The 25,984-nt window shown below is 32.0% G+C and overlaps 1 protein-coding gene across 1 annotated transcript in view; it reads left to right on the top strand.

Moving 5' to 3' along the window:
* The window catches only part of ADAM2 (ADAM metallopeptidase domain 2), an 88,449-nt gene that overhangs the window by 35,005 nt on the left and 27,460 nt on the right, over positions 1 to 25,984 (top strand). The window contains exons 11-15 of the mRNA XM_016127367.2: positions 4,089 to 4,225; positions 13,247 to 13,427; positions 15,141 to 15,246; positions 15,359 to 15,547; positions 24,532 to 24,637. Coding sequence (XP_015982853.2) covers positions 4,089 to 4,225; positions 13,247 to 13,427; positions 15,141 to 15,246; positions 15,359 to 15,547; positions 24,532 to 24,637 — 719 coding nt within the window. The remainder of the gene's footprint in view (positions 1 to 4,088; positions 4,226 to 13,246; positions 13,428 to 15,140; positions 15,247 to 15,358; positions 15,548 to 24,531; positions 24,638 to 25,984) is intronic.

The raw sequence follows: 25,984 nt of genomic DNA, 5'->3' as shown, positions 1-25,984 counted from the left end.
AAAGCTGGAATTTAGCTAATTTACCCTGTCACCTTCAACCCGAAAAATCATGACTCTCACGTGAAGCAGGACTTTCATTGACTGACAAAAGAGAGTAGAACTTATTCTCTCTAAAGGCAAGCTAGCTACCAAGAAGAAGGAGATCCCATCATTTACTGAAAAGCGTGTGGCTCATGGGCAGAGGACAGTGGTCTCTGTAGTATGAGGTGTGAACAGAGAAGAGCTTCTTAGTATTCTTTCTTATTCTCCACATTTCATTGGGATAATTATTGCCTGACCTTTCGCTTGAAAAATCAGCAGCAGCCAATAGTCATAGGAGATGTCCAAGGTCTGTCTTCTAATGTTAAATACCCACCACCCTCTCTCCCTAATTCTCGAGTGGTGCCTTCGTTATATAAATCAGGACATCATATTTCTAGTCTCTTGACTCTTTTATGATCATTGGTATATTTGTCTGTCTTTCCATCACCAACATATCTTAATAACTATAGTTTTATAGTAAATCATCAAAAATGGTGGTATAAACCTTACTACTACTTCTTGAGACTGATTTAGGTATTCTAAGTTCTCTGCATTCTATCTTAAAATTGACTTATAAATTTCAATAAAAACAGCTTGGATTTTGATTGGTTTTTAATTGAATCTTCAGGCCAATTTGAAGGACATTGACAGCCTAACAATGCTGAGCCCTCCTATCCTTGAAATGGATAAATATGTATGGCACAGTTACATAATGTAAGCAATAGTAATAACAATAAACTACTGTTACATTCAATATCAATGGATCTCAAAAACTATATATTGAACAAAAAAGCTAGAAACAAAAGAATATTTACTTCATGATCCTGTTTTTATGAAGCTAAAATGTAGGTAAAGATACACTATTTTGTTAAAAGTCAGAATAAAAGTTGCATTTTGTGGGGAGGTAATATCTGGAAACTTGCTGGAGAGGACTCCTTGACTGATAATAATATCCTGTATTTTGTACAGTGTAGTTATCCAGATATGTGTCACATACACACTTCACAAATATATGTATATATGTATGCATATATAATATTATAAATTATGTATATGAATGTGTATACATGTGTAAATATTCTATATGTCACATATGTATCTGTATATGTGTATAAAGTTGCATCAAGGCACTTAAGATTTGTGCACTCTATATAAAACAAAATTATTTAAAAAGCATGAACCCATCACACAAATAGAATGTTATTAATAATTTCAAAAGGCAACAATCAAAAGAGAAACATTTTTTTAAAATTTCAACTATTAAAAAAATTAGATCATTTTCTTTTCATAAGTTTCAAACTCATATGTAATGTCACAGAAATTTTAACCCTAAAGAGTAAGAAAAAGAACAGAATATATCACCAACAGAAAATTGATATATCAATAATATAAAGCAGCAAAATGTTCTTCAGGTAAAATATATATGAATTTTGAGTGATTCATTACTTAGAATGAAACAAAATTTTACTAATATTATATAATAAATATATGTACCTAACTAAATACCTGTAAATTGCACAAAGCAAACACTAAAGGAGCTACCAGCAGAAATAATCATATTTGGATAATTAATTCATCAGACTAAAAGTTTAGAAAATTTGAACAATATCAACAACCTTTATCTAAAAGGCATATGTAGAATCCTGATTCCTAATATTAGAAACTAGAAGTTTTTACAACTCATACATGCCAGGCATATTTATAGAAAGTAATGATGTGTTATATAACAAAGGAAATATCAATTAATATTTGTCTAAAAATTTCTCATTCTAGGGATTGAAACATAAAAGCCTTAAGAAATGTCAGTTGCTGTTATTGACAGCTATTGTCCTAAGCAACATTATTCACTAAAAGATACTTGTCTGCTTAGTTATAAAGTTTATCTAAAATATTTAAAAATTCCAATGCTGAATATAATTTTAGTTTCTCCATTACTTTATTTTCAAAAGGGAAGTAATCATAACAAATACTCATAATCCAGTTCATACCTTTTTTTGAGTTTTTCATAATAATGTGTTATGGACTAAATTGTTTCCCCCTAAAATTCATAAATTACTCCATTAATCCCCAATGTGACTATATTTAGAGACTGGGCTTTTACAAGAGTAATTAAAGTTTAAAATAAGTTGTAAGAGTGGGCTTCTAATCTGATAGGACTGGTGTCATTATAGAAAGAGGAAAAGACACCAGCAATATCTATCTTTGCGCATACACTGAAAAAGGCTATGTGAGGACACTGTGAAAAGACAGCCTTCTGCAAGTCAGGAAGAGAGACCTTATCAGAAATTAACCCAGCTTGAACCTTGATCTTGGACTTCTAATCTCCAAAACTATGGAGCAACACATTTTTGTTTAAGTCAACCTAGTATGTGTATTCTGTAATGGCAGCCCAAACTGACTAATAGAAGTGCAGTGTGAGATCGCCACAAAGAAAATGCAAAGAAATGTCATCTCAAATACAAAACCATATCTTTGATCCTATAATACAATGAAAGAAAGACTAGAATATATGCACTAGTGATAAGATAAAGAATAAAACAGCAACTGCACACAGGAGTGCAGGGGACTGCTTTTATATAAAAGACTAAAGTGAAACTTTTTGGATGTTGTTATTTCCATCTTAATGAGCTAAAAGATAATAGGGAACAGGAGTGATAAAGAGAAACAATTATAAAGCTACACTGATTGAATGGTTGCCAGATCTTTTCTACAATATCTTGAAAACAAGAAAATCTAAAATAACTACACTAATGGTACAATATCCTATTATTTATATTATTATTTATAATATCCTATTATTTACATTATTGAAATTTAGCCGAATCCTTCATTTTATTTTCCATAGAATCAAAGATTGTCTGCCCCCTTTTTCCACCCCCACTCACCCATAACTCTTTTCCTTCTCTCTCCCCTCACTCTCTTCCCTCTCCCTCTTCCTCCACTTTCTCCCTCTCTTTCTTCACCTTCTTATTCTTCTTTCCCTCTCTCTCCCTTGCTCAGAAAATGGATGGTATATTCAACTGTGATAATTTTGATAAAGGGATCGTTTATCAATGTATATGAAAGATGTGGGGACTTTGCAGTACCTCAGGGCTAGTAATAAAGATACTTAATTTGTCTCCCGGGCTTGAAGGAAAGGACAGTGTTATTCTTTTAGGATCACTGACAGACAGTAGAGACCTCCACTCAAGGATTCAGACAGTCATAGGCACCCTGGCAATGATGGTAATAAAAACCGTGCTCTCTCCTCACTCTTTCCTCCCCATTAGACCCAATTAAAGTAAAGCAGAGGGCAAAGAAACCTTTTGACATAATCCTTTGGTGTCATCCTTCTGAACTAGAAAGCAGGGTAGAAAATGATGGAAAGTTGATGTAGAGAAGTGAACAGAAAATACCAAAATGTATTCCTAGAAACCTATCTTGAACTATCTTTGCAAAAAATAAATACTATTAAATATATTTGAAGAGATAGTGTGATTTGTGGATTTTTCTTAAACTTCATAGTTTTAGTGTCATCAAAATATGCTCTACTAAGCATCTTACATTTATAAAAAGAAAATGATAAATGCATTTTAGTTTTGAAAATAAAGGTTAAATACTATGGGAAATTAGCATTCTCATTACCAGTCATTATTACCATAATATAAATTAATTCAATATGTTAAATTTAGATATTTTTTTAAAATGTGTAAAATATTTATATAAAATATTATCTCTAAACAATCAAATTATAAATGAACACAACTTGATAATAATTTGGCATCGTATGTGTGTATGTGTGTATCTTTAAAATTTTTTCTGTTGTGAGTACAAATATGGCTATAATTATTGTTATATATAATTAAGTTATTAGAAAAATTTTTTTCTTGTTCTGATACCACCAAATGAACCATTTTTAACACTTTTATAAAATTTCAGATATTAGGGCAACATAGATGGCATTTTTGTGGCTAATAGATTAGAAACCTCTATTCTATCATGTAACTATTTTTGATAATTACATTCTTCTCCCAGCAAATGAATTATCTCTTAAAATGTGAGTGTGTACATGTATTTTTTTTTTCCAGCATCCTAGAACCATAAGTCTGGAATCACTTGCAGTTATTATTGCTCAATTACTGAGCCTTAGTATGGGAATAGCTTATGATGATATTAACAAATGCCAGTGTCCAGGAGCTGTCTGCATAATGAACCCAGAAGCAGTGTAAGATGCTGTATTTTATAAACTTTACATATATACTTTATATGAAAATAAGTTTTGTGTATTTAAAAAAAGTTTAAGCTCTTAAAATAATTAATAATGGTTGAAAATAAACTGTGGCCAATGATCCCCAGGTCAAAATGTATAATCTCATGCCTGTGCTGCATATCTATCTCAATATCTCCTAATCTAATGTTATACTTGCTTTGTTATATGCAAACTAATCTCTCATTTATCACTATCTTTACTTGCATGATTTTACAATTTATGGTCTTATTAGAGAAACCAAATATAGGCTTGTGATCGCTGTACAAGAAAAATTTATTAGTATGGCTTTGTCTGCATGAATCTCCTTTATTCTGCTCTGGTTCAACCTGAGGTTAGTAATTGAGATGCCTCTAATAATTTATTTAAAGTTATATTTAAACACAGGTTTTATTCATTTTATTTTTAATGGTTTTGTTTCTTTTAAAAAATGCAAAATATAAGACACATGTTCTGCTTATAGATTAAGAGAAAGATTCTCCATTCTCTTATTCTCTATCTCATTATAATGAGAACATCGCATTCTGTAGTCAGTGCTTCGCAAATTTGTGGTGAGGAAATACACGTTTCCAATGTGATTAAAACAGCAATATCCTGATTGAGATCTGCATTTATTGAGACAGAACTTGTATTTAGGTTTGGCTGCAAGTTACAGAAAACCCAAAGTAATAATGGCTTAAACCAAAAATAAGATTATTTTTTATTTTGGAAAATTAGCATTCTATTGATTGGCATTTTACAGTATAATTTCACATTGATTTCTACAAGTGGTTTCCATTTTCAAGGTCAACTCATAGCTCGTGATGGAAACTTTAACTACAACAATTAACCAAATTTATAGTTACAAATAGAATAAAAGGACACTTAAAGGCATGGCTCTCAACATTACTTTCTAGAACTTAAATTTATTGCCTTGTTTTAAGCCAATTATCTGATCTTAATATATGCCCATTCCTAACATTACAAAAAATTAAAAAAAAAAGGTAGGCATTATTCAAGGAAGTTATTTATTGAACCGAAAATCAGAAGTTTTATTATCAAGATAAAATGAGAGAATTGGAAATGGAAATATCCAGCAAAGCTGTGCAAATAAATTCTCCAATTAGATATAATTATGATTGATATTTTTCTTCTAATGACAATATTAATTTCATTTCCAGAAAGTGTATCCTCTATGGACCATTTTGCACATAGCAAACATACTTTGCGTTACCTAATTCTCAGTAATATTCAAGTTATATTGCTTTTTCTCTTTTTGGTTTCTGATATTTAGATAGAAATCGTCTGAATTCTTGTCAATGTAATAATAAATCCATTAATTATGGTTAATATAACTGAAGGATATGTTCAACTAGGATGTAAAAAAAACAAAATACCAAATTAGTAGTTTGTTCAAAATTCCCTGATTTCTTCATAGTCCTTATATGAATAACATTTTTCTGTAATAATAGGAGTGACTAAGATTTTAGTTTATAGCTTTAAAATTCAATAACTTTATTATAGTTATATCTGTCATCAAATTATAGACCTTTATTATTATAATTTTTTACCTATTAATACTATTTAGAATAATAAAAAACCATATTGAACCAGCAACCAAAGAATCTACTATACAACAGATAGTTTTGATCATGCATTAATTTGTTTTATTTTATTTTATTCTTATTTTTAAGTATACAATACATTGACTAGACATTTATATAGTTTATAAAACAATCCCCTTGATTGCTCCTTCTCTCCTCTGGCTCTCCACCTAGCAATTAAATTAATGCTAACTGCATTCCCTGTGCCATACTCCCCATCCCATGACCATCTATCATCTATTAATTTATACTTCTCCTTTTTTAAATTTTATTTTTATCTTTTTAAAATTTATTTATTTGTTTGTTTGTTCATTTGTTTGTTTTAAATTGAAGGAATGATTTAATTTTTTACCTCCGTCTACCACCCATTCCTATCTCCCCTTACCCTCCAGTAACCACTAGTTCATCGTCCATGTCCATAAGTCTCTGTTTATCCTGCTTATTTGTTGCTTTTAGGTTTATATCCCACATATAAGTGATATCATGTGATTTTCAACTTTTTCAGTCCGGTTTATTTTGCATGATTATCTCGAAGTTTATCACAAATGACAATATTTCACCTCTTTTTATGGATGAGTAATATTACTTTGTATATATGTACCACTGCTTCTTTAGCCAATCATCCATTGTAGGACACTTTGGTTCCTTCCATGTCCTGGCCACTGTGAATAATGCAAATCTCTTTTCTAATATGGGTTTTCAAGTCTTTTGGGTTAATACCCAGTAGAGGGATTGCTGGATCATATGGTAGATCAATTCTTAGTTATTTTAAGGAACCTCCATACTGTTTTCCATAGTGGCTGTACCAATTTGCAGTCCCACCAGCAGTGTGTGAGGGTTCCTTTTTCTCCACATTTCTCTCCAATATTTGTTATTACTTGTTCTGTTGATTATGGCCATTCTAACAGGAGTGAGATGATATCTCATTGTGGTTTTGATTTGCATTTCCTAATAGCTAGTGTTGTTGAGTATCTTTTCATATATTTGTTGGCCATTTGTATGTCCTCTAGGAAGAAGTGTCTGTTCAGGCCTTCTGGCCATTTTTTGATTGGTATATTTTGTTGTCGTTGTTGTTATTGAGTCATATGAGTTCTTTGTATATTTTGGATATTAGACCATTTTAGAAGGTGTTGGTTGTCAATATATTTACCCATTCAGATGGTTGTCTCTTTACCTTGTTGACGATTTCTTTTGATGAGCAGAAGTTTTTTAGTTTGATGTAGTCCCATGCATTTATTTTTACTTCTACTTCCCTTACCCTTGAGGTTAAATTAATAAAATCCTCTTGAGTTTAGTTCCTATGTTTTCTTTTATGCATTTTATTATTTCAGGTCTTATATTCGGGTCTTTAATCCATTCTGAATTAATTTTGGTGTGTGTTGATAGACAACAATCTAGTTTCATTTTTTTGCAGATGGCCTTCCAATTTTCCCAGCACTATTTATTAAAGAGGTTTTCCTATCTCCACTCTATGGTTTTGGCTTTTTTGTAGAAAATTATTTACCCATTTAAATATGGGTTTACTTCTAGACTCTCGATCCTGTTCCACTGGTCTGCATGTCTGTTTTGCTGCCAATGTGATGCCGTTTTGATTATTGTCTCTTTGTAGTATTATTTGAAGTCAGAAAGAGTGAGTGATTGATGCCTCCAGCTTTGTTCTTTTTTCTCAGGATGGCTTTGGCAATTGGGAGTCTTTGTGCTTCCATATGAAACCGATGATTTTTTGATCCATTTCTTTAAAAAATGTTGATCAGATTTTGATTGGGATTGCATTAAATCTGTATAATGCTTTAGGTAATATGGCCATTTTAACTATGCTGATTTTTTCAATCCAAGAACACAGAATATCTGTCCATTTCTTTGTATCTTCCTCAATTTCTTTTAACAGAGTTTTATAGTTTTAATTATATAGTTCCTTCACATGTTTTGTTAGATTTATTCCTAGGTATTTTATTCTTTTTGTTGCAATTGCAATTACAAGGATAGGAAAGCTATGGATTTTTGAACATTGATTTTATATCCAGAAACTTTACTCTATTTGCTTGTTGTTTCTAGTAGTGTTCTTGTGGACTCCTTAGGGTTTTCTATATAGAGAATCATGTCATGCACAAATAGTGACAGTTTGACTTCTTTGTTCCCTATTTGGATGCCTTTTATATTTTTCTCTTGTGTGATTGCACTCACTAGGACCTCCAATGTTATACTGAATAACAGTGGTGATAGTGGACAGCCTTGCCTTATTCCTGCTCTTAGAGGGAAGGTTTTTAGTTGTTCACCATTAAGTATAATGTTGGCTGACGGTTTGTCATAGATGACCTTTATTATGTTAAGATATTTTCCTTCTATATGGATTTTGTTAAGTGTTTTGATCATAAATGGATGCTGTATTTTATCAAAAGTTTTTTCTGCATCGATTGATATGATCATATGATTCTTACTTTTTAATTAATTAATTAATTAATTTATATCACATTAATCTATTAGCATATGTTGAACCATCCCTGAGCTTCTTGGATGAAACCCTCTTGATCGTGGCGTATAATCTTTTTAATATGTTGCTGTATTCGATTCGCTAGTATCTTATTTAGGATTTTTGCATCAGTGTTTATGAGAGATATTGGTCTGTAGTTTTCTTTTTTTGTGTGTTATCTTTACCAGGTTTTGGTATTAGGGTAATACTGGCCTCATAAAATGAATTGGGAAGTATTTCCTCCTCTTCAGTGTTTTGGAAGAGTTTGAGAAGAATAAATATTAAATCTTCTTTGAATGCTTGTTAGAATTCACTGGTGAAACCATCTGGTCCTGGACTCGTACTTTTTAGTAGGTTTAGGATGATTGTTTTCATTTCCGTACTGTGATCAGTCTATTTAGATTTTCTAGTTTTTCTTGATTAAGTCCAGAAAGATTCTATTTTTCTAAGCACTGGTCCATTCTTTTAGGTTATTAAATTTGGTGTTATATACTTTTTCATGGTATTCTTGTATGATCCTTTGTATTTTTGTGATGACAGTCATAATTTCTCCTCTTTCATTCCTGATTTTGTTTATTTGAATACTTTCTCTCTTTTTATTTTTTATTTTTTGGGTAAGTCTAGCCAGGAATTTGTCAATTTTATTAACCTTCTCAAAGAAGCAGCTCTTTGTTGCATTTATTTTTTTCTATTGTTTATTTGTTTTCAGTTTCATTTATTTCTGCTCTATTTTGATTATTTCTTTCCTACTGCTGACTTTAGACTTCATTTCTTCTTTCTTTTCTAGTTTTAAAATGTCAAAATGTTAAGTTATTTATCTGGACTCATCTTGTTTTTGGCCTGTAATGATATGAACTTTCCTCTTATGAGCACTTTTGCCATGTTCCAAACGTTTTGATATGTTGTACTATCATTATCATTTGTTTCTATGTATTTCTTGATCTTTTTATTTCTTCTCTGATCTAGTTGTTCTTCAGTAGTATGTTGTTTAATATTCATGTATTTGTGGTTCTTTCTGCTTTCTTTTTACAGTTGATCTCTAGTTTCAAAGCATTATGATCAGAGAATATGGTTGGTATGATTTCAATCTTCTTATATTTGTCGAGGCTATCTCTGTGTCCGAGTATGTGGTCAATTCTTGAGAATGGCCCATGTACACTAGAGAATAATGTATAAGCAACTCTTTTGGAATGAAAGGCTCTGTAAATGTCAATTATGTCCACTTGGTCTAATGTATCATTTAAGAATGTTGTTTCCTTATTGATTTTCTGTTTGGATGATCTGTCCATATCTGACAGTGGGGTATTTAGGTCTGTTTCTCCCTTTAGTTCTGTTAGTAATTGCTTTAAACATTTCAGGGCTCACTGATTGGGAGCATAGATATTAATAAGTGTTATGTCTTCTTAGAGCATGATTCCCTTTATCACTATTAATTATCCCTCAGTATATTTCTTTACATTTTTTATTTTTAAGTCTATTTCATTCGATATTAGCACCACTACTCCCACTTTTCTATGAATGCTATTTGCTTGAAATACCATTTGCCACCCTTTCACTTTGAGTCTTTATTTGTCTTTGGAGCTGAGATGTGTCTCTTGGAGGCAGCATATGGTTGTGTTTTGTTTTTTTATTCAATCTGCAACTCTGTGCCTTTTTATTGGTGAGGTCAGTCCATTTACATTTAGAGTGATTATTGAAATATGAGCTTTTTCTATAACCATTTTATCTTTTGCTTTCTGGTAGCTCAGTGTTTCCATTGCTTCCTTGTCCTTGTGTTTCTGTTTTCTTTATTTTGATTGGCTTTTGTGGTTTGTCCCTCTGGGCCTTCTTGCTTTATGTTATATACTTTAGAAATTGAATCTTTGGTGTGAGGTGACCATTACAAATATGTAAGGATAGTTATATAAAGTTGTCCCTTTTCTTCTATGCATGCCTTATCTCTATTTTCCTTTGCGAATTTGGATCTTTGAATTCTCCCCTTTTCAGTCATTGTTGTCTCAATTTGTCCCTATGTATGCCAAACATTTATTACCATCTTGCTATAGCAAATTTCTTCTTATCATTTAAGCTTATAATGCCTTGTTCTTACTAAGGATTGCATTCCTCTGCTTCTATTTGCCTGCTAGTCACCTTATTCATAATTATGTATTTGTTTTGTCATTTTGTTTTAGGTGAACTAACTCTTTCAGTATTTCCTATAGTGCAGGACTTGTAGTGGAGAATTACCTCAATTTTTGTGTCTGGAAAAGTCTTTATTTCTCCTTCACATCTAAAGGAGAGCTTAGCTGGATACATTATTCTAGGCTGGTAGATCCTTTTATTTAGTCATTTAAATATTTGATTCCACTCCTTTCTGGCTTGCAAAGTTTTTGCTGAGAAGTCCCACAATAATCTAATTGGTTTTACTTTATAAGTTACAGTCTTTTTTTCCCTGGCTGCCCTGAGAATTCTGTCTTTGTTGTAGATTTTTGATAATTTTAATACAACGTGTCTTGGTGAAGGCCTTTTTGGTTTGAGATCATTGAGTGTTCTGTTGACTTCTTGAATTCCAAGCTCCAGTTTATTCCTTAGATTTGGGAAATTCTCTTCCACTATTTGTTTGAAAATGCTTTCTAGTTCCTGCTCCTTTCTTTTTCTTCAATAATGCCCATCATTCTTATGTTTCTTCTTCTGATGATATTAGCTAGTTCTTGTATTTCTCTTTCATTACTGTTCATTCTTCAGTTTTCTCTCTTCTTCCTTCTGATTTATTTCTAGATTTCTATCTTCAATATCACTGATTCTTTCCTCCATTTGGTTAAATCTATTTCCCAAGTTCATTATTCCAATTTTCAACTCTTGCATTGTTTTCTTTACTTCCAGAAGATCTATTCAGTTCTTTCTGAGGGTTTCAATCTCCTTTTTAAAGAACTTATTCTTCTCATCTAGTTGTTTTTTCAATTCCTGAAATTACTGATATGACTTATTTCAAAACTCACCGAGTTTTTTCAGAAGTACCATCCTGAATTCTTTGTCATTTAGGTCACACATTTCTATGTCTATAAGCTTATTTTCTGGAGATTTTTCTCTTTCTCGCTGAGATTTCTTGTCACCTTGGTTGCTCATGGTGTTTAATGGACTATTTCTCTGCCTAAGCATTAATGCAAGTGTATTCTGATTTTTTTTTCCAGAAAGAAGACTTATTATATAATGGTCCTTAGCCTGTTGCAAAGAAGTTGTTTTTCTACTGGTTTCCAGTAGGTAGCATCTAAGTCTCTTGGATCTCTGCTTTATATAAAGTCTTAATAATGTCTTTTTTTTCCTTATAGATATTTAATATTGTTTGCTACCCTCAGTCTCAGTTCCTGTCAGTGTTAGTGACAGTTTTGGTAGCATTTGCTCATATTCCTCTGGGACTCTGTGAAGGGTATGGGGGGAGTCACCTTGTGGGTTGGGGGATGGGGGCTGTGGCTCAGCCTCGGTACAAAATCTACTGTTGTTTCTTTGCCATCCTCACTTTTCTACCATCCTCGTTTTTCTGCCTTCTGCCCTGATGACTGGACACTGTCGCTGAGTGCATAGAGCTCTCAGCATGCCTAGGAGGGCTGTTCAGGGAACTCACTGCACCTTCTTCCCTCTGCCACCTTCTTACAGGAAGCTCCAGTGGCTGCAAGAGGAAGTTTCTTTGTTTCTCCCAGTCCACCCTCTGACACTGGAGGGTCCCGACCTGTAGTAGCTCTTATGCACAGATCCCGCACTCAGATGTGTTGGTGTGCAGTTTATGTGTTTTTTATGTGCTGAGTTTTAGATGTTCAGTTTATTGTTGTTTCAAGGGGAGACATTTGGGAACATCTTTCATTCTGCCATGTTTCTGATGTCACTCTAATTTGTATTTCTTTAACCCTTCATCCTATTAATTTTTAAAAAATAATAATTGAGCTCTTAACTCCGTACTAGTGAACAAAACAATCAGAATGTCTTTTCTCCTAGAGTTTTAAAACTAGTAGGACAAAATAATCAGTCAATCAATAATATTCCACTTGTCGTTGATAAGTATTTTGAAAAAAAAATGTTGCTAAGGGAACACAGAGTAGTAAAGGAGTAGTATGTTTGATGTGTGCTTAGACAATTTATCTTTGTGTAAATAGTGAATAAAGTATTGCATATTGGACTCTGAAGTTTAGGTAATAAGTTCGAGTTAGAAAAATAAATAGCTGAGTTGTTAGGTATTGGTGTATTTTAAAATCTATAATAGATAATATTACCTAGGAAAAAATATAAAGAAAAAGCAATATCTTTTGTCAATACAAAGGTATTATAATATTTTGAGATTATCATGTTAAGAGAAATAAGTCAGACACATAGTTGAGAGCTATCTGACTTCAAAACTCATATGTGGTCTATAAAATTGGAAACAACAAACAAGACAAACAAACAAAAACTTATAAACATAAACAACAGTTTTGTGGTTACCAAAAGATAAGGGAGTGAGGATCAAATATATGATGACAGGAGATTTTACTTTGGGTTGTGGACACATAATGCATATACAGATCATTATTGAAATGTACATTTGAAAACTATGTAATTTTATTTACCAGTGTCACCTCAATAAACTTATGTTTTTTTAAAAAAGAAACCATAAGAGGAAAAGGGAACAACAAATGAAACAGAGATAAATCACTCTGTGAGGTAGGTGCTACAAGAGAAAGCAGTGTTACAGATAAGTGTAATATAAAAACCAATAAAATTTTGTTGATTAGTTATTTATTTCTACTAAAAATATTTAATATACATTCTTATATAATTGGCCTCTATATGAAAGTTTGAACCTAACAAAGTTGAACATTTTGTATACTGTGGAATACTATTAAATAGCTTTATTCCAAAGCTAGGCAGTTTATGGAAGTAACACTATATAAAATTTGATGTTTGACATATTTTTAGTCATTCCAGTGGTGTGAAGATTTTTAGTAACTGCAGCATGGAAGAGTTTGCACATTTTATGTCAAAGCCAAAATCCCAGTGTCTTCAAAATCAGCCACGTTTAGATCCATCATATAAAGCTGCGGTTTGTGGTAATAAACAAGTGGAAGAAGGAGAACAATGTGACTGTGGGACTAAGGAGGTTGGTACTAATTTAAAAGAATACATACCAGAATTACATAAAAATTATTAATTTTTATAGTACTACCCTGCCAATTTTCATAATTCAACAACATAATTTTTTTAACAAAAACCTTCCGAAGACATATAGGGATTATAATAAACCAATGAGTGCACTCATACTTTGGTATACAGATTTGATGGTTTGTAGATTATCCACACAGTGATTTTCAAGGTTGTCAACACTATAGCTGCATTGACCTAGGTTTAAATTTCCCTCTTGAGTGTATTCCTCCCTAGTATTTCTTCTTACCCTAAAATCCTCTGCCCTTCAGAAAGATAGATATAAAACTTTAATAACTAAGTAAGAAAACATAGGCACATTCTGGCTTTGAATATTTTAATCCAGGTCCATATTTGAGTCAAAAAGATTTGTACCATACATAATACATAAAAGTCAGTTTCTGAACCCACAGAAATCTTAGAAAAAGCTACTAGATCAGAGGTAGGTAGGAAGAGTAGAAATAAAGGGAATGCAGTGAGGAAAAAAGAGAGACTCATAGTGAGTGGTATAAACCCGAGAGAATCAAGAAGATATGAATGGAGGTCAGAGTTCTCCACTGTAATAGCTAAGGTCGTTCACGTGTACCTTCCCTGACATGAAAAGCATGTTTTTAAATACCTAGTTGGATGATGTGTTTTTATTATGAGGAATTATTCTCCAACACCCAACTGTTTTTGCTTGTTTGGGTATTAATGGAAACACCTTAACAATTTCTAATAAAAATTGACTATAGTGCATCTCCGCTCTATTAAATGTCATATAATTTAGTCCTATATTCCTGTTATATAACTCAATCCTCTGGAATCTCATATAGATAGCAATAACAATGACATAGATTAGGCAAAAAAGTTCTGGAAAATACTGCAAATTTAGTGTGCCCTAGTAAGTATCATGTTATAACTCATAGTAAGACTACTGAAACCTATGATTTATTTTAGCATAACTTATTAAAATTTTTGCCCCAATTAACTCTATTTCAAATCCCTGGAAATTTTTAGAGTGTGTGTGTGTGTGTGTGTGTGTGTGTGAGAGAGAGAGAGAGAAAGAGAGAGAGAGACTTCATCTCTCTAGTATTCTCCTTTCTTATCTGTTGCTTTTATTAAGCCTAATAGTAGAATTTAAAAAAATCACTGGTATAGATGAATTATAACTTAAAACAGGTCATCATAAAATATGAGCAAGTAATATAGAGGTGATAATTTGTCATGTAAAGAAACATCATTTTTTAGCTCTTCATTTTTAGAAAATGAAAAGTAGTTTGAATCTCATAAAAGTTACAGACTTATCATGTAGTAGATTCATAAAGGATGAGCAAGAATTAATAAGTATAATGAAATTGTTAAATCGTAATTTTTATTTCATGTTTTATATTTAATTATCTCTGTCTACAAGAGCCAGAGATCAGCTTTGGTGGACTCCAGTGCTTCAGAAAATCTCACTACCAGTATATTCAAACCTACTCTAGGGATATAAAAAACATGGTCTATCACATTGTAGATAACTAATAAATTTCTGTTGGTTTATTTTTTTCTGCTTGCCAACATGTAAGGTAAGCATCTATCAAAAGTATATATAATATGTGTAACATATTATATGCTGTCTTTATTAAAATATCTACCCAATGTAAATAAAAGTTGGAAGATACTTAAGAGCATTTGATTTTCTTTTAAGGAATGTGAGGCTCAGCCAGACACATGCTGTGGTAGTACTGCATGTGTACTGAAACAAGGTAACACTTGTGACAGTGGAGACTGCTGTGAACGTTGTCAAGTAAGACGTCTTACAATTTCTCTATTACCTACATCAGTAAAGTTATCATTCTTTATAATATTTATGTATTCTCTTTCTGCTTTATCCAATTTAATTTACCTTACCTCATCAGTTTAAAGCAAAAGGAGACACATGCAGAGCTTCCTCTGATGAATGTGATCTCCCTGAATTTTGCAATGGATCATCTGCATCATGTCAAGATAACGTTTTTATTCGTAATGGTTATCCTTGTGGAGGACAGCAATGGCTCTGTATGAATGGTTCGTGTGCGAATGCGGAAAGGCAATGTGCAGAGATATTTGGTGAAGGTATTTATCATAATTTGATTTCCCATATATACATTCTTTTGGAAAATGAAAATAAATAGATGTTAATATATAATGTGATTTTTTAAAATAAAGTACTTTCAGTATAAATATTTTAAAGGACGACAGAAAGAGAAGGGGAATACTGTAAGGAAAAATCATACAAGTTGTTTGGGATTAAAATTCTGAATTATTTCTACAAAATAATAAAGAGAAAGATTCAAAGTCTCTGCGATCCACAGTTTTCTCAGTTAATATAGAATAAATATATATGCCTATGGACATTAAAAGAGTCATAAATATAAGCTGGCATATGAATACAGTTTAAACTACACATGCAGACACACAAAGACAGATGCATACATTTAGAGCAGGAAACTACAAGGACGACTCATGAAAATCTCAAAGAGGACTCTGAAAAATCCAGTAACAATAAAATCTTTGAAAAATGATGTTTATTGAGGTTGAAAACAAAAAGGGAAGCTACAATACGAAACATATACCAAATCATTTGCTGAAAAAGATAGAAACAGCCGCCATGGCAACAGTATTTCATGTCTATATCAGAGAAATCAAAAGTAATTAACAGAGAAAATATTTAGGATATGTATAGAAATAGCCAGGTGGGTTGACCATCTCTCAACTGGAACATAGCAATGTTTACTCTAGTTTCTGTGTAAAAAGAAGTTGGAAAGTGATTATCAACTCCCAAAGTGAACATACAATCATAGTAACTATAGGTTTGAAGAAAGGCAATACAAAGATACAGGAAAGAAACTTATGGAGTGAAAAAGCACTCACTCTCTCGAGTGGGTTATTTGAAAATACAGTGAGGAAATTTTGAAGAAAGACAGCTATTTCTATATCTATCTATCCATCAGTTGGTTGGCCCGTTGGTCAGTTCTGTCTGTCTGTCTGTCTGGGTCCAGTTGGTGGGTCTTTTCTGTCTGTCGGTCTATCATCTCTCTCTCTCTCTCTCTCTCTCTCTCTCTCTCTCTCTCTCTCTCTCTCTCTCTCTCTCTCTCTCTCTCTCTCTCGTCTATCTATCTATCGGGAGAGAGGGGAAGAAGATCATGAATTGAAAGGTAAATTAATTGAAGTTTAAAAATAAGTTAACATAGTTAAATCACTAAAAAGGTGGAACTTCTGTTTAAGCTGACAGATAGAATTGAGAAATTTACCCCAATGTAAACATAATAGATACCAAAAAGGAGAAGTATATCAAAGCATTTGAACTCATGTAATTTGCTTTCCAAAATCATCTCTGTAGAATTGTTTGTGAATGATGTCCAAAATAAGGGAAACTAAACCAGGAAAAAAATTAAGCAAGAAGGAATAATAATAACAGAAATTAGTAAAAGTCATTGCCGATTAATATAAATATGTTTTAAAATATAAAAAGATAAAGATATATAATAAATAACTTTAAAAGATAAAGGATTATATAAAATGAAGCTATTAATATGTTAAAAATGTTAACCTTTAGAACAAAAATAGAAAAAGTTTTACCAGAAAAACAAACAAAGCTCAATCATTCCAATAAAATGCAGCACAGAGAGAAATTAAAATTTGGCATAAGTCAAGTATTCATAAGAATAATGAAATAATGTGAAACTAAAAGCTAATAAAGGGGAAAAGCAAAAGCAATAAAAATAATTGATTAACCCTCAAGCAAGAGTAACAATAAAAAAGAGAACATGGAATAGGAAAACAAATATTATAATAGTTTATTTACATATAAATATTTAGCAATCGCATCAAATATTAGACCTGTATTAAATATTAAATTTAAGGAAAAGATGTAACAACTAGAGACAATTGCAGCTATGAGAAAATTACTATAAAAACAAGATAGATTTCATTAATGATATTTTTAAAGGCTTTAAAGTATGGTAAAACCAAAGACAGACTGTGGTTTAAATTCCACAGGAGGGAAACTTTGCATACCTCAGGACCAACTGTCAGTCAATTATGTTCCTAGGAACATTTTCAGATTCCAAAAGTTGAAGTTCAGACTTGGCTTGGGCAGAGAATCTACCAGAAAACCAAGATAAAATAGAAAAGTTTTAGCAGTTGGAATTGAAGACAAACTATCAAAACCATAAACTATTTTTTATCACGAGGCATTTCAGAGCTCTGAAACTGCTCAGGAACTTGGTCAATTAGGTCACAAGTATTAAAAAGGCTTTATAAATTTCCCTGAAGTCACAAGATGATCAAAGGCCAAATGGTGAAGGAATTTGCCAAGAAAATCTTAACCTTCTAAAAGCTTTTGCTATATTTTGAGGTGCCTGTGTTAGTAGGCTAGGAATCTGTTTTGAGGTTTTCTAAAGGGGATATATTTATCCTTGGCAAAATTTCATTGAAGAGATGATAAATACTTGAAAGGCTCTCTGTTAGATTTCTTTTCATTTTCTTTCCCCTAGGAATTTTATAGCTGTTATTCTTAAATTTGAGTCTGTAATCAATTTTGAGTTAATTTTCATTTATGGTGTGAGAAATAGTACCAACTTAAATCTTTAGCATGTGGATATACAGTTGTTTCAGCATCACTGTTGAAAAGATGATTATCCTCCCCCGCACCCCCCACCCCGGCCGCCCCCATTTGACTCGGCACCTCTGCTGAAAACTCATTTGACAGTAAAAGTAAGGGTTTATTTTTGGACTCTCACTTCTATTCCATTGATCTATATGTCTGTATATTTATGAAAGTAGTACACTGTCTTGATTACTGTAGCTTTGTGTTTGCTGTGTTTGTTTCGAAATCTGTTTTGAAAACAGGAAATGTGAGTAATCCAACTTTTTTCTTCTTTTGAAAATTATTTTGGGTATCATGGGTCTTTTGAAATTCTTGAATTTTAGAATTAACTTGTTAATGTCTTCAAAAATAGGCAGCTGGAATTTTTATAGCAATTGTGTTGAATAGCATATTGTTTTGAGATGTAATGTTATATCGACTACATTAAAGCTTCTAATACCTGAGCACGAGATGTCTTTCCAATTATTTGGATCTTACTTAATTTATTTTAATTAAATATATTATAGTTTTTTAATTATCAGCATGCAAGCTTTACAGTTATATTAAATTTATTTCTTGGTATTTTATTATTTTGATACTGTTACAAAAAGTATTTTTCTTAAATTCATTAAATGCATTCATATTATTTTGTAAACATCATCATCATCCATCTCCAAAACAGTTTTCAACTTCCCAAACTGAAACCCTACCCCATCAGATAATAACTCACCCCTCCCCATCCCATGGTAAACACCAGTCTTTCTGTCTCTGCGGAAGTGTTTATTCTAGTTATCTCTTACAAGTGGAAGCATACAATGTCTGTCCTTTTGTGACTGCCCATTCATTTAGCATAATTTAATTACATCTATATGTCAAAATTTCCTTCCTTTTAGAATTAGATAATATTTTACTGTATGTGTATACCATATTTTGCTTATCCATTTAGCTGTTCATGAACACTTTGGTTACTTCCACCTTTTGGATATTGTGAATAATGCTGCTTTAATATGATTCAAGTCTCTACTTTTAATTATTTTGTGTATATACCAGAAGTGGAATTGCTGGGTCATATGCTAAATCAATCTTTAATTTTTTGAGGTACTGCCTTACTGTTTTCCCGTAGCAGCTGCACCATTTTACATCCCCATCAGCCATTTTCAAGAGTTTTAATTTCTATACATCCTTACCAACACTAGTTATATTCTGTTTTTGTGATGATAAATATTCCAATGGGTGTAAGAGCATATCTCATTGTGGTTTTGATTTGCATTTCCCTAGTGATTAATAATGCTGAGCATCTCTCAATGCGCTTATTGGCTATTTTGTACATCTCCTTTGGAGAAATGTCTGTTCAGATGTTTTGCCCATTTTTAATTGGGCTGGTTTTTGTTGCTGAGTTGTATAAGTTCTTTGTATATTCCAGATATTAACCCCTTTCAGATATATGATTTTAAAATGTTTTCTCCCATTCTGTGTATTAATTTCACTCTACTGATTTTCATAAACAAAAGTTTGTTTGTTTGTTTTTTAATTTTGATCTCTCTCTCTCTTTTTTTTTCTTGCCTGTGCTTTTGGTATCATATCCAAGAAGTGATTACCAAATCCAATGCAAAAAGCTGCACCATTTTACATCCCCGCCAGCCATGTGCAAGCATTCATCTGTATTTTATTCTAACAGTTTTATAGTTTCAGCTATTACATTTAGGTATCTGATCAATTTTGAGTTGATTTTTGTATATTATATAAAATAAGGGTTCACCTTTATTCTTTTGCATATGGATATCCAGTTTTCTCAACACCAGTAGTCAAAAGACTGTCCTTTAACATTGAATGATTTTGCAACCCTTCTCAAAAATTATTAGGCCATATAACAATAATTTAGTTCTGGGATCTCTATTTTATTCCATTGGGGTGTGTGTGTGTGTGTGTGTGTGTGTGTGTGTGTGTGTAATCTGTCTTTATGCCAGTATTGCATTGTTTTAAATATTCTAGCTTGTGGTAAGTTTTGAAAGCAGGGAGAAGTAGATAAAGGTACAGGGGGTCAAACATATAATGACAGAAGGAAATTTATCTTTGAGTGGTGAACACATAAAGCAATACATATATGGATTGTTGAATTGTACAATTGAAATCTGTATAATTTCGTTAACCAAGGTTACCCCAATAAATGTAATTAAAAAATGAAATTAGAAAATTTGAGACCTCCAACTTTGATCTCCAGTTTCAGGATGGTTTGGGCTATTCGAGATCCCTTGAGATTCCATATGAATTTTAGAATGGGTTTTCTATTTCTGCAAAAACACATTGTTGGTATATTGATAAGGTTTTCATTGAAGCTATAGATTACTTTGGGTAATAATTGTTATCGTAATATTTAGTCTTCCAACCTGTAATCATGGGATGTCTTTCCATTTAATTAATTTCTTTCAGTCACATGTTGTGGGTTTTGTTGTATAAGCTTTTCAGTTCCTTAATCAATTTTACTCTTACATATTTTTTCTTTTTGATATGTAAATAAAATTATTTATTTAATTTCCTTTTATATTTTTCACTGCTAATATATAGATGCAACCAATTATCATGTGTTAATTTTGTTTCCTGAAACTTAACTGAATTTATTAGTTCTAACTAGCTTGTGTGTGAGTGTGCGTGTTTCTGTTCCGTGTGTGTGTGTAAAATCTTTAGTGTTTCTATATATATAAGATCATAGATACTGTGAACAGAGATAATTTTACTTTTTTCACTCCAATATGTATGTTTATTATTTCTTTTTATTTTCCAGTTGCTCTAACTAGGACTTCCATACTGCGTTAAATAGAAAGGACAAAAGCTGGCATCCTTGACATGTTCTTTATCACAAAGAAAAAATTTTCAGTCATTCTCTACTATTATTTTAATTGTGTTTTTTTAATAAATGGTCTTTATTATATTTAATTATTTTTCTTCTACTCATTAGTTGAGTGTTTTTATCATTAAAAAGGTGTTAAATTTTGTCAAGTGCTTTTTCTGTGTCAATTGACATGAAACATGGTGTTTTTTTCTCCCTTTTATTCTATTTTGGTGTACGACATTGAATTATTTTTGTACTTTGATCCATCCTTGCATTTCAGGAATAAATCTCACTTGGTAATGCTGTACAATGCTCTTAATATGATCTAATATTCAATTTGTTAGTATTTTGTTGGATTTTTAAAAATTAATATTTATAATGAGTATTCATGGATTTTTTGAGAGTTAGGTCTACATTCATGAGGGATATTCTCAAATTTTCTTTCTTGAAATATCTTTGGGTTGTTTAAGTATCAACTCTCATTGAATGAATCAGAAAGTAATTCCTACACATATTTTTTGAAAGAATTCTGATGCATTGTATTAATTGTTTGAAATTTTTGTGGAATTCACATTGTACTAAGGATTTTTACTGTGGGAAATTTTCTGGTTGATAATTTAAGTTTATCATTTTGTTGATCTTTTCAAAAAGATAAATTTTGTTTTTATTAACTTTATCATCTATTTATTGTCTGTTTTACTGTTTTCTGCTATAATCCCCTATTATTTTTTCCTTCTGTTTGCTTTATGTTTAGAATACTCCTCTTTTCAGTATCTTAAGATGGAATTCTAGGTTGTTAATTTTAAATCTTTCTTCTTTCCTAATTTAAGCATTTACAGTTATACATTTCTAAGTACTGTTTTCAGTTTCTTATAAATTTTTGCATGTCATATTTTTGTTTCTCTTTATCTCAAGGTATTTACCAATTTCTATGAAATATTTTTCTTTGATGCTTTGGTTATTTAGGAATGTGTTCTTTAATATCCACACTTTTGCATTTTTCTTATGCACTTGTATTATTGATTTTTAAATCAATTCCATTGTATTCAGAGAACGTGATTTGTATGATTTTAATCTCTCAGTTTATTTAAATTTTCTTCATCTCTCTTAAAGAATTTTCAAATGCCTGGAGAAGACCAGGTATTCTGCTATTGTTGGATAGTGTTTTGTATATACGTGTTATGTCTAGTTTGTTTGTAGTGTTCTAATTTTCTACTTCCTTGTCGATCTTCTATTTATTTTATTCATTATTGAAAACTTGGCAAAAATCAACTATATGCTCTGAGTATGATTCTTTTAGCATAGCTCAAAATAGGTCATTAGCTGTAAGGTTGCTGGCTTTTTGCTCTCATGTCACTGAGAAGAGACAAAAATATTCTCAAATTAAAACATCACAAATCCTTTTGTCTTATCAACTGTTTGAGTCAGAATTGTACCAGAGAAACAAAATCTATAGGACATATAATTCTTCTTTCTCCCTCTCTTTGTATATATCTGTCTATCTATCATCTATCTATCTATCTATCTATCTATCTATCTATCTACCTATCATCTATCATCTACCATCTATCATCTACCATCTATCATCTATAATCTACCATCTACCATCTATCTACCTATCATCTATTTACCTATCAAAATTTATTACAAGGAATTTGCTTATGTGATTCTGAGGGTAAAACCTCTTTTCTGAGAGATACTGGAGAGCTGAAGTGAGACAGAGGGAGGAGAGCTCAAAGATGATGTCTATGTGTCCTTCATCCCCTCAGAGAACATCAATATGCCCCTAGATGTATACCAAGCTAGATGCCTTCACCTCAGGCCAAAGCTCCAGGACAAGCATAGAAGTCTCATTCACAGAGAGACTGAGCATGTCTATGCAGTGCCTCGAGGGTGGTAGCCAGCAAAGAACTATCTCTCTGATTGTCGCCATCCTATGGAACTCAAGAATGCAACACCCCCTGGCCACCAGAGCCAGGTAATTGCTCTACAGACATCTCTTGGGTAGCAGCCACAAAAACTGAAGAACCTAACCTAAAAACCAGGGGGCCAGACATGTGTAAAAGCACCCCACTGGAAGATACTAATATTCTGGAGGTTGGCACAGTGAAAGTAAGAAGACAAAACCCATGCCGTGAGGTCTCTGGAAAGGATTACTGTAAGCTTTAGATGTATGTTTTAATATATATGTACCATGGTTCTCTTAATTATTTTTTTAAAAAGATTGTTTTAAATTTTGTATTCTTTATTGAATGGTATTTTAGATAGACTGTTTCTGGTTAAAAATTTTTCTCCATCTTCAATTTTTGCCTTTGAAAAACCCTATTTTCCTTGGACCATGCCACCCTGAACGTGCCCAATCTTGTCTGATCTTGGAAGCAAAGCAGGGTCAGGCCTAGTTAGCATTTGGATGGAAGACCACCTAAGAATACCAAGTGCTATAGGCATAAAAAAAAAGGCAAAAGAAAAACCACCCTTGTTTTCAGTCTAAATAGATATCGTACAGATATTACTATAAAGTGTCTTTGTCTTCTGTTAGGTATGTGAAATGAGAGACTAATCACTTTAATGAAATCAGAAACTATTATTTGTTAAGATTTTGGCAGAGTTTAAATAAAGTTCAGTCTATGTGTAGTTCACTCTTGTTTTTAGGGCAAGGTTTTTAACAGAGAATTGGTATATTTACTGAGACTCCTTTCCCTGGCAGGTACATAACCGCGGCACAGAAACTCCAGAAAAATCTGTACCGCTTTATAGAAGTGTCTCTTTACATTTTAAGCTCCTGATTTTCACATGTTTAGAAGCAGGAACAGGACTTGAGGAGAAAATAAACTATATGTTGAGGCCCCTTGAGTATCTGATTTTGTCACTATAGCTATGAAAGATCTGACTTTGGCTTATTTTTATGTCCACTAGCGATCGCCTGCTTCCCTAGCTAAGCAAATGATTTTGACTTCTCACCAATACTAGGTTTGCAAACAACTTCTGGGACAAAAATCAACCACTTGTTTTTCATTCACCACTGCCTCTAGGAGTTTCTACTGAAATCTCGATGTGTCCACCGGGGCTCCCCTTATGGTGTGTCATTTTCTTTTTTTCAGCATCACAATGCAGTGTTTTGGCTTCATTCTTCAACTAGAGTAGAACTGATGGAGGGTTATGATAAGTAAGAACTGCTTGTTAAGAAGGTTGAATTGTATGAGAATTAAAAGTATTATGTATATGGACTGGCTAGTGATTGTGAAAATATGTCAATTGTGGCTTCAAGATTTTTTTTTTGAGAAAATTATGATGAAAAAGCAAGACATTTATGCAAACACAGATTATTGACCAAAAATTCATTTAAAAAAATTTCTTCCATATCTATAGATACGTATTTCTAGATTTATTAATAATTAGATGACAAACTGCATAACATGTTTAAATCTAAGATATCTGGATAGTGAACAAGAGTTCTTTCAATTTCTAAATATTTCATTGAAGTGGTTTTGTGTTTTCTTTAAACCTATTTTTTATTTTCAATTCTATATTATAATCTTATTTTGTGCAATATATTTTAAACCATTTTAGAATTTTAAATGTATTTATTAATGATTTTAAATTGTTATGTTTAATATGACTAATCACACTCTTTTTTAGGTACAAGCAAGGGTTCTCGAGAGTGTTTTGAATACCTCAATTCTATGACTGATCTATCTGGAAACTGTGGCTCAAGTCCTAAGGGATACAAAGAGTGTAACGCTAAGTATGCTTAATAAAATCTATCTGAGAAACTATATTTATTGCCTTAAATTTTAGAATACCACCAGATAAGTTTATATGTAATCAAAATATCGCCTGGACATGAAGTAAGACTATATTTAATCAAATTACAAATGTCTGGAATGCAGAATATAATACTTCTCATATATCCAAATTATCCCTTGTACCTTCCCACAGAGTGTTTAATTTACATGTAGGTACATTAATTATCCACTAGTTAGAAGGACTGATTATTTTTATTTTACATAGTCATTTTAATTTTACAAAGGATTACCATTCTTATAGTGATGGAATAAAAATGCATGAACTTTTGCTATCCAGGAAGTAAAGCAGTATGTTTAAGAACATATACTCTACAGCGAGACATCATGATTTCAAAGCCTAATTACACTGCTTACCTGCTTGTATGACCTGGATATATGTTTCACTTTTCTGATACATAAACTATAAATATGAATTCCACTAATATTATTGGTTTGGACCCACTGTGGAATTTAGATACTCTTTGAAAAGCACTTAGAATGGGACTGACACATAGTGTGCACACCACAAAGTACATCTTAGTACCTTTTTAAGTTGCTTTCTCATATACTCAAACCCAGAATAAACAGAAGTTTTTTATAATTGCTAAAGCATATACGGACTAAAGGGAATTTTCCAGTTATCAAGAGTATATTTTCCTTCAAATCATTAATAATTTTTATATTAGCTGCTATAAAATGCTTCATTGCTAATTGCAATATCTGGGTCATTCATTTTGGTATTAGTATCTAGTGATTTATTTGATCCTTGACTATGTCACATTTTTTAATTTTTTGATATGCCTAGCAATTTTTGATTTCATATTGGATACTATGAATCACATGTAATGGAAACTTTGCTTTCAAAGGCTATTTTTTATATGGAAGAGATTTAACCTAGCTAGACTCATAAACAATATCTCTCTCTGAGCAGCAGCTGAAAACAGCATCCATTCCTTTATGCCTCCTCAGATGCTTTTTATGAATTCTCTGGAGTCTTTACTATACATGCTTAGGTCAGTGGTCAGCCAGAATTTAGGGTGAAGTTTATATGCACATTTTAGCGCTCAGCCCTCTTAAATTTCCAGTTGCTAAATTGACATTAGGCTCATCTTCTAATTCTGCTTTTTGATTATTCAAGCTAAGAAGATTGAATATGTTCTCATGAATTATTTTAAGAAGCTGCAAACCAAAATATCTCATGCAGTTTTCATTCTTAAGGTTTAGTTATCATGTAATTCTTTCCCTTCTGGTTACATTTCAATGCCTTCAATGCATGCGTGTGTGTGTGTGTGTGTGTGTGTGTGTAG

The sequence above is a fragment of the Rousettus aegyptiacus genome, unplaced genomic scaffold (assembly GCF_014176215.1).
Source record: "Rousettus aegyptiacus isolate mRouAeg1 unplaced genomic scaffold, mRouAeg1.p scaffold_m13_p_11, whole genome shotgun sequence".
NCBI classification, from domain to species: Eukaryota; Metazoa; Chordata; class Mammalia; order Chiroptera; family Pteropodidae; genus Rousettus; species Rousettus aegyptiacus.
The sequence above is the reverse complement of the archived record's forward strand: the minus strand, read 5'-3'. Positions and strand labels throughout refer to the sequence as shown.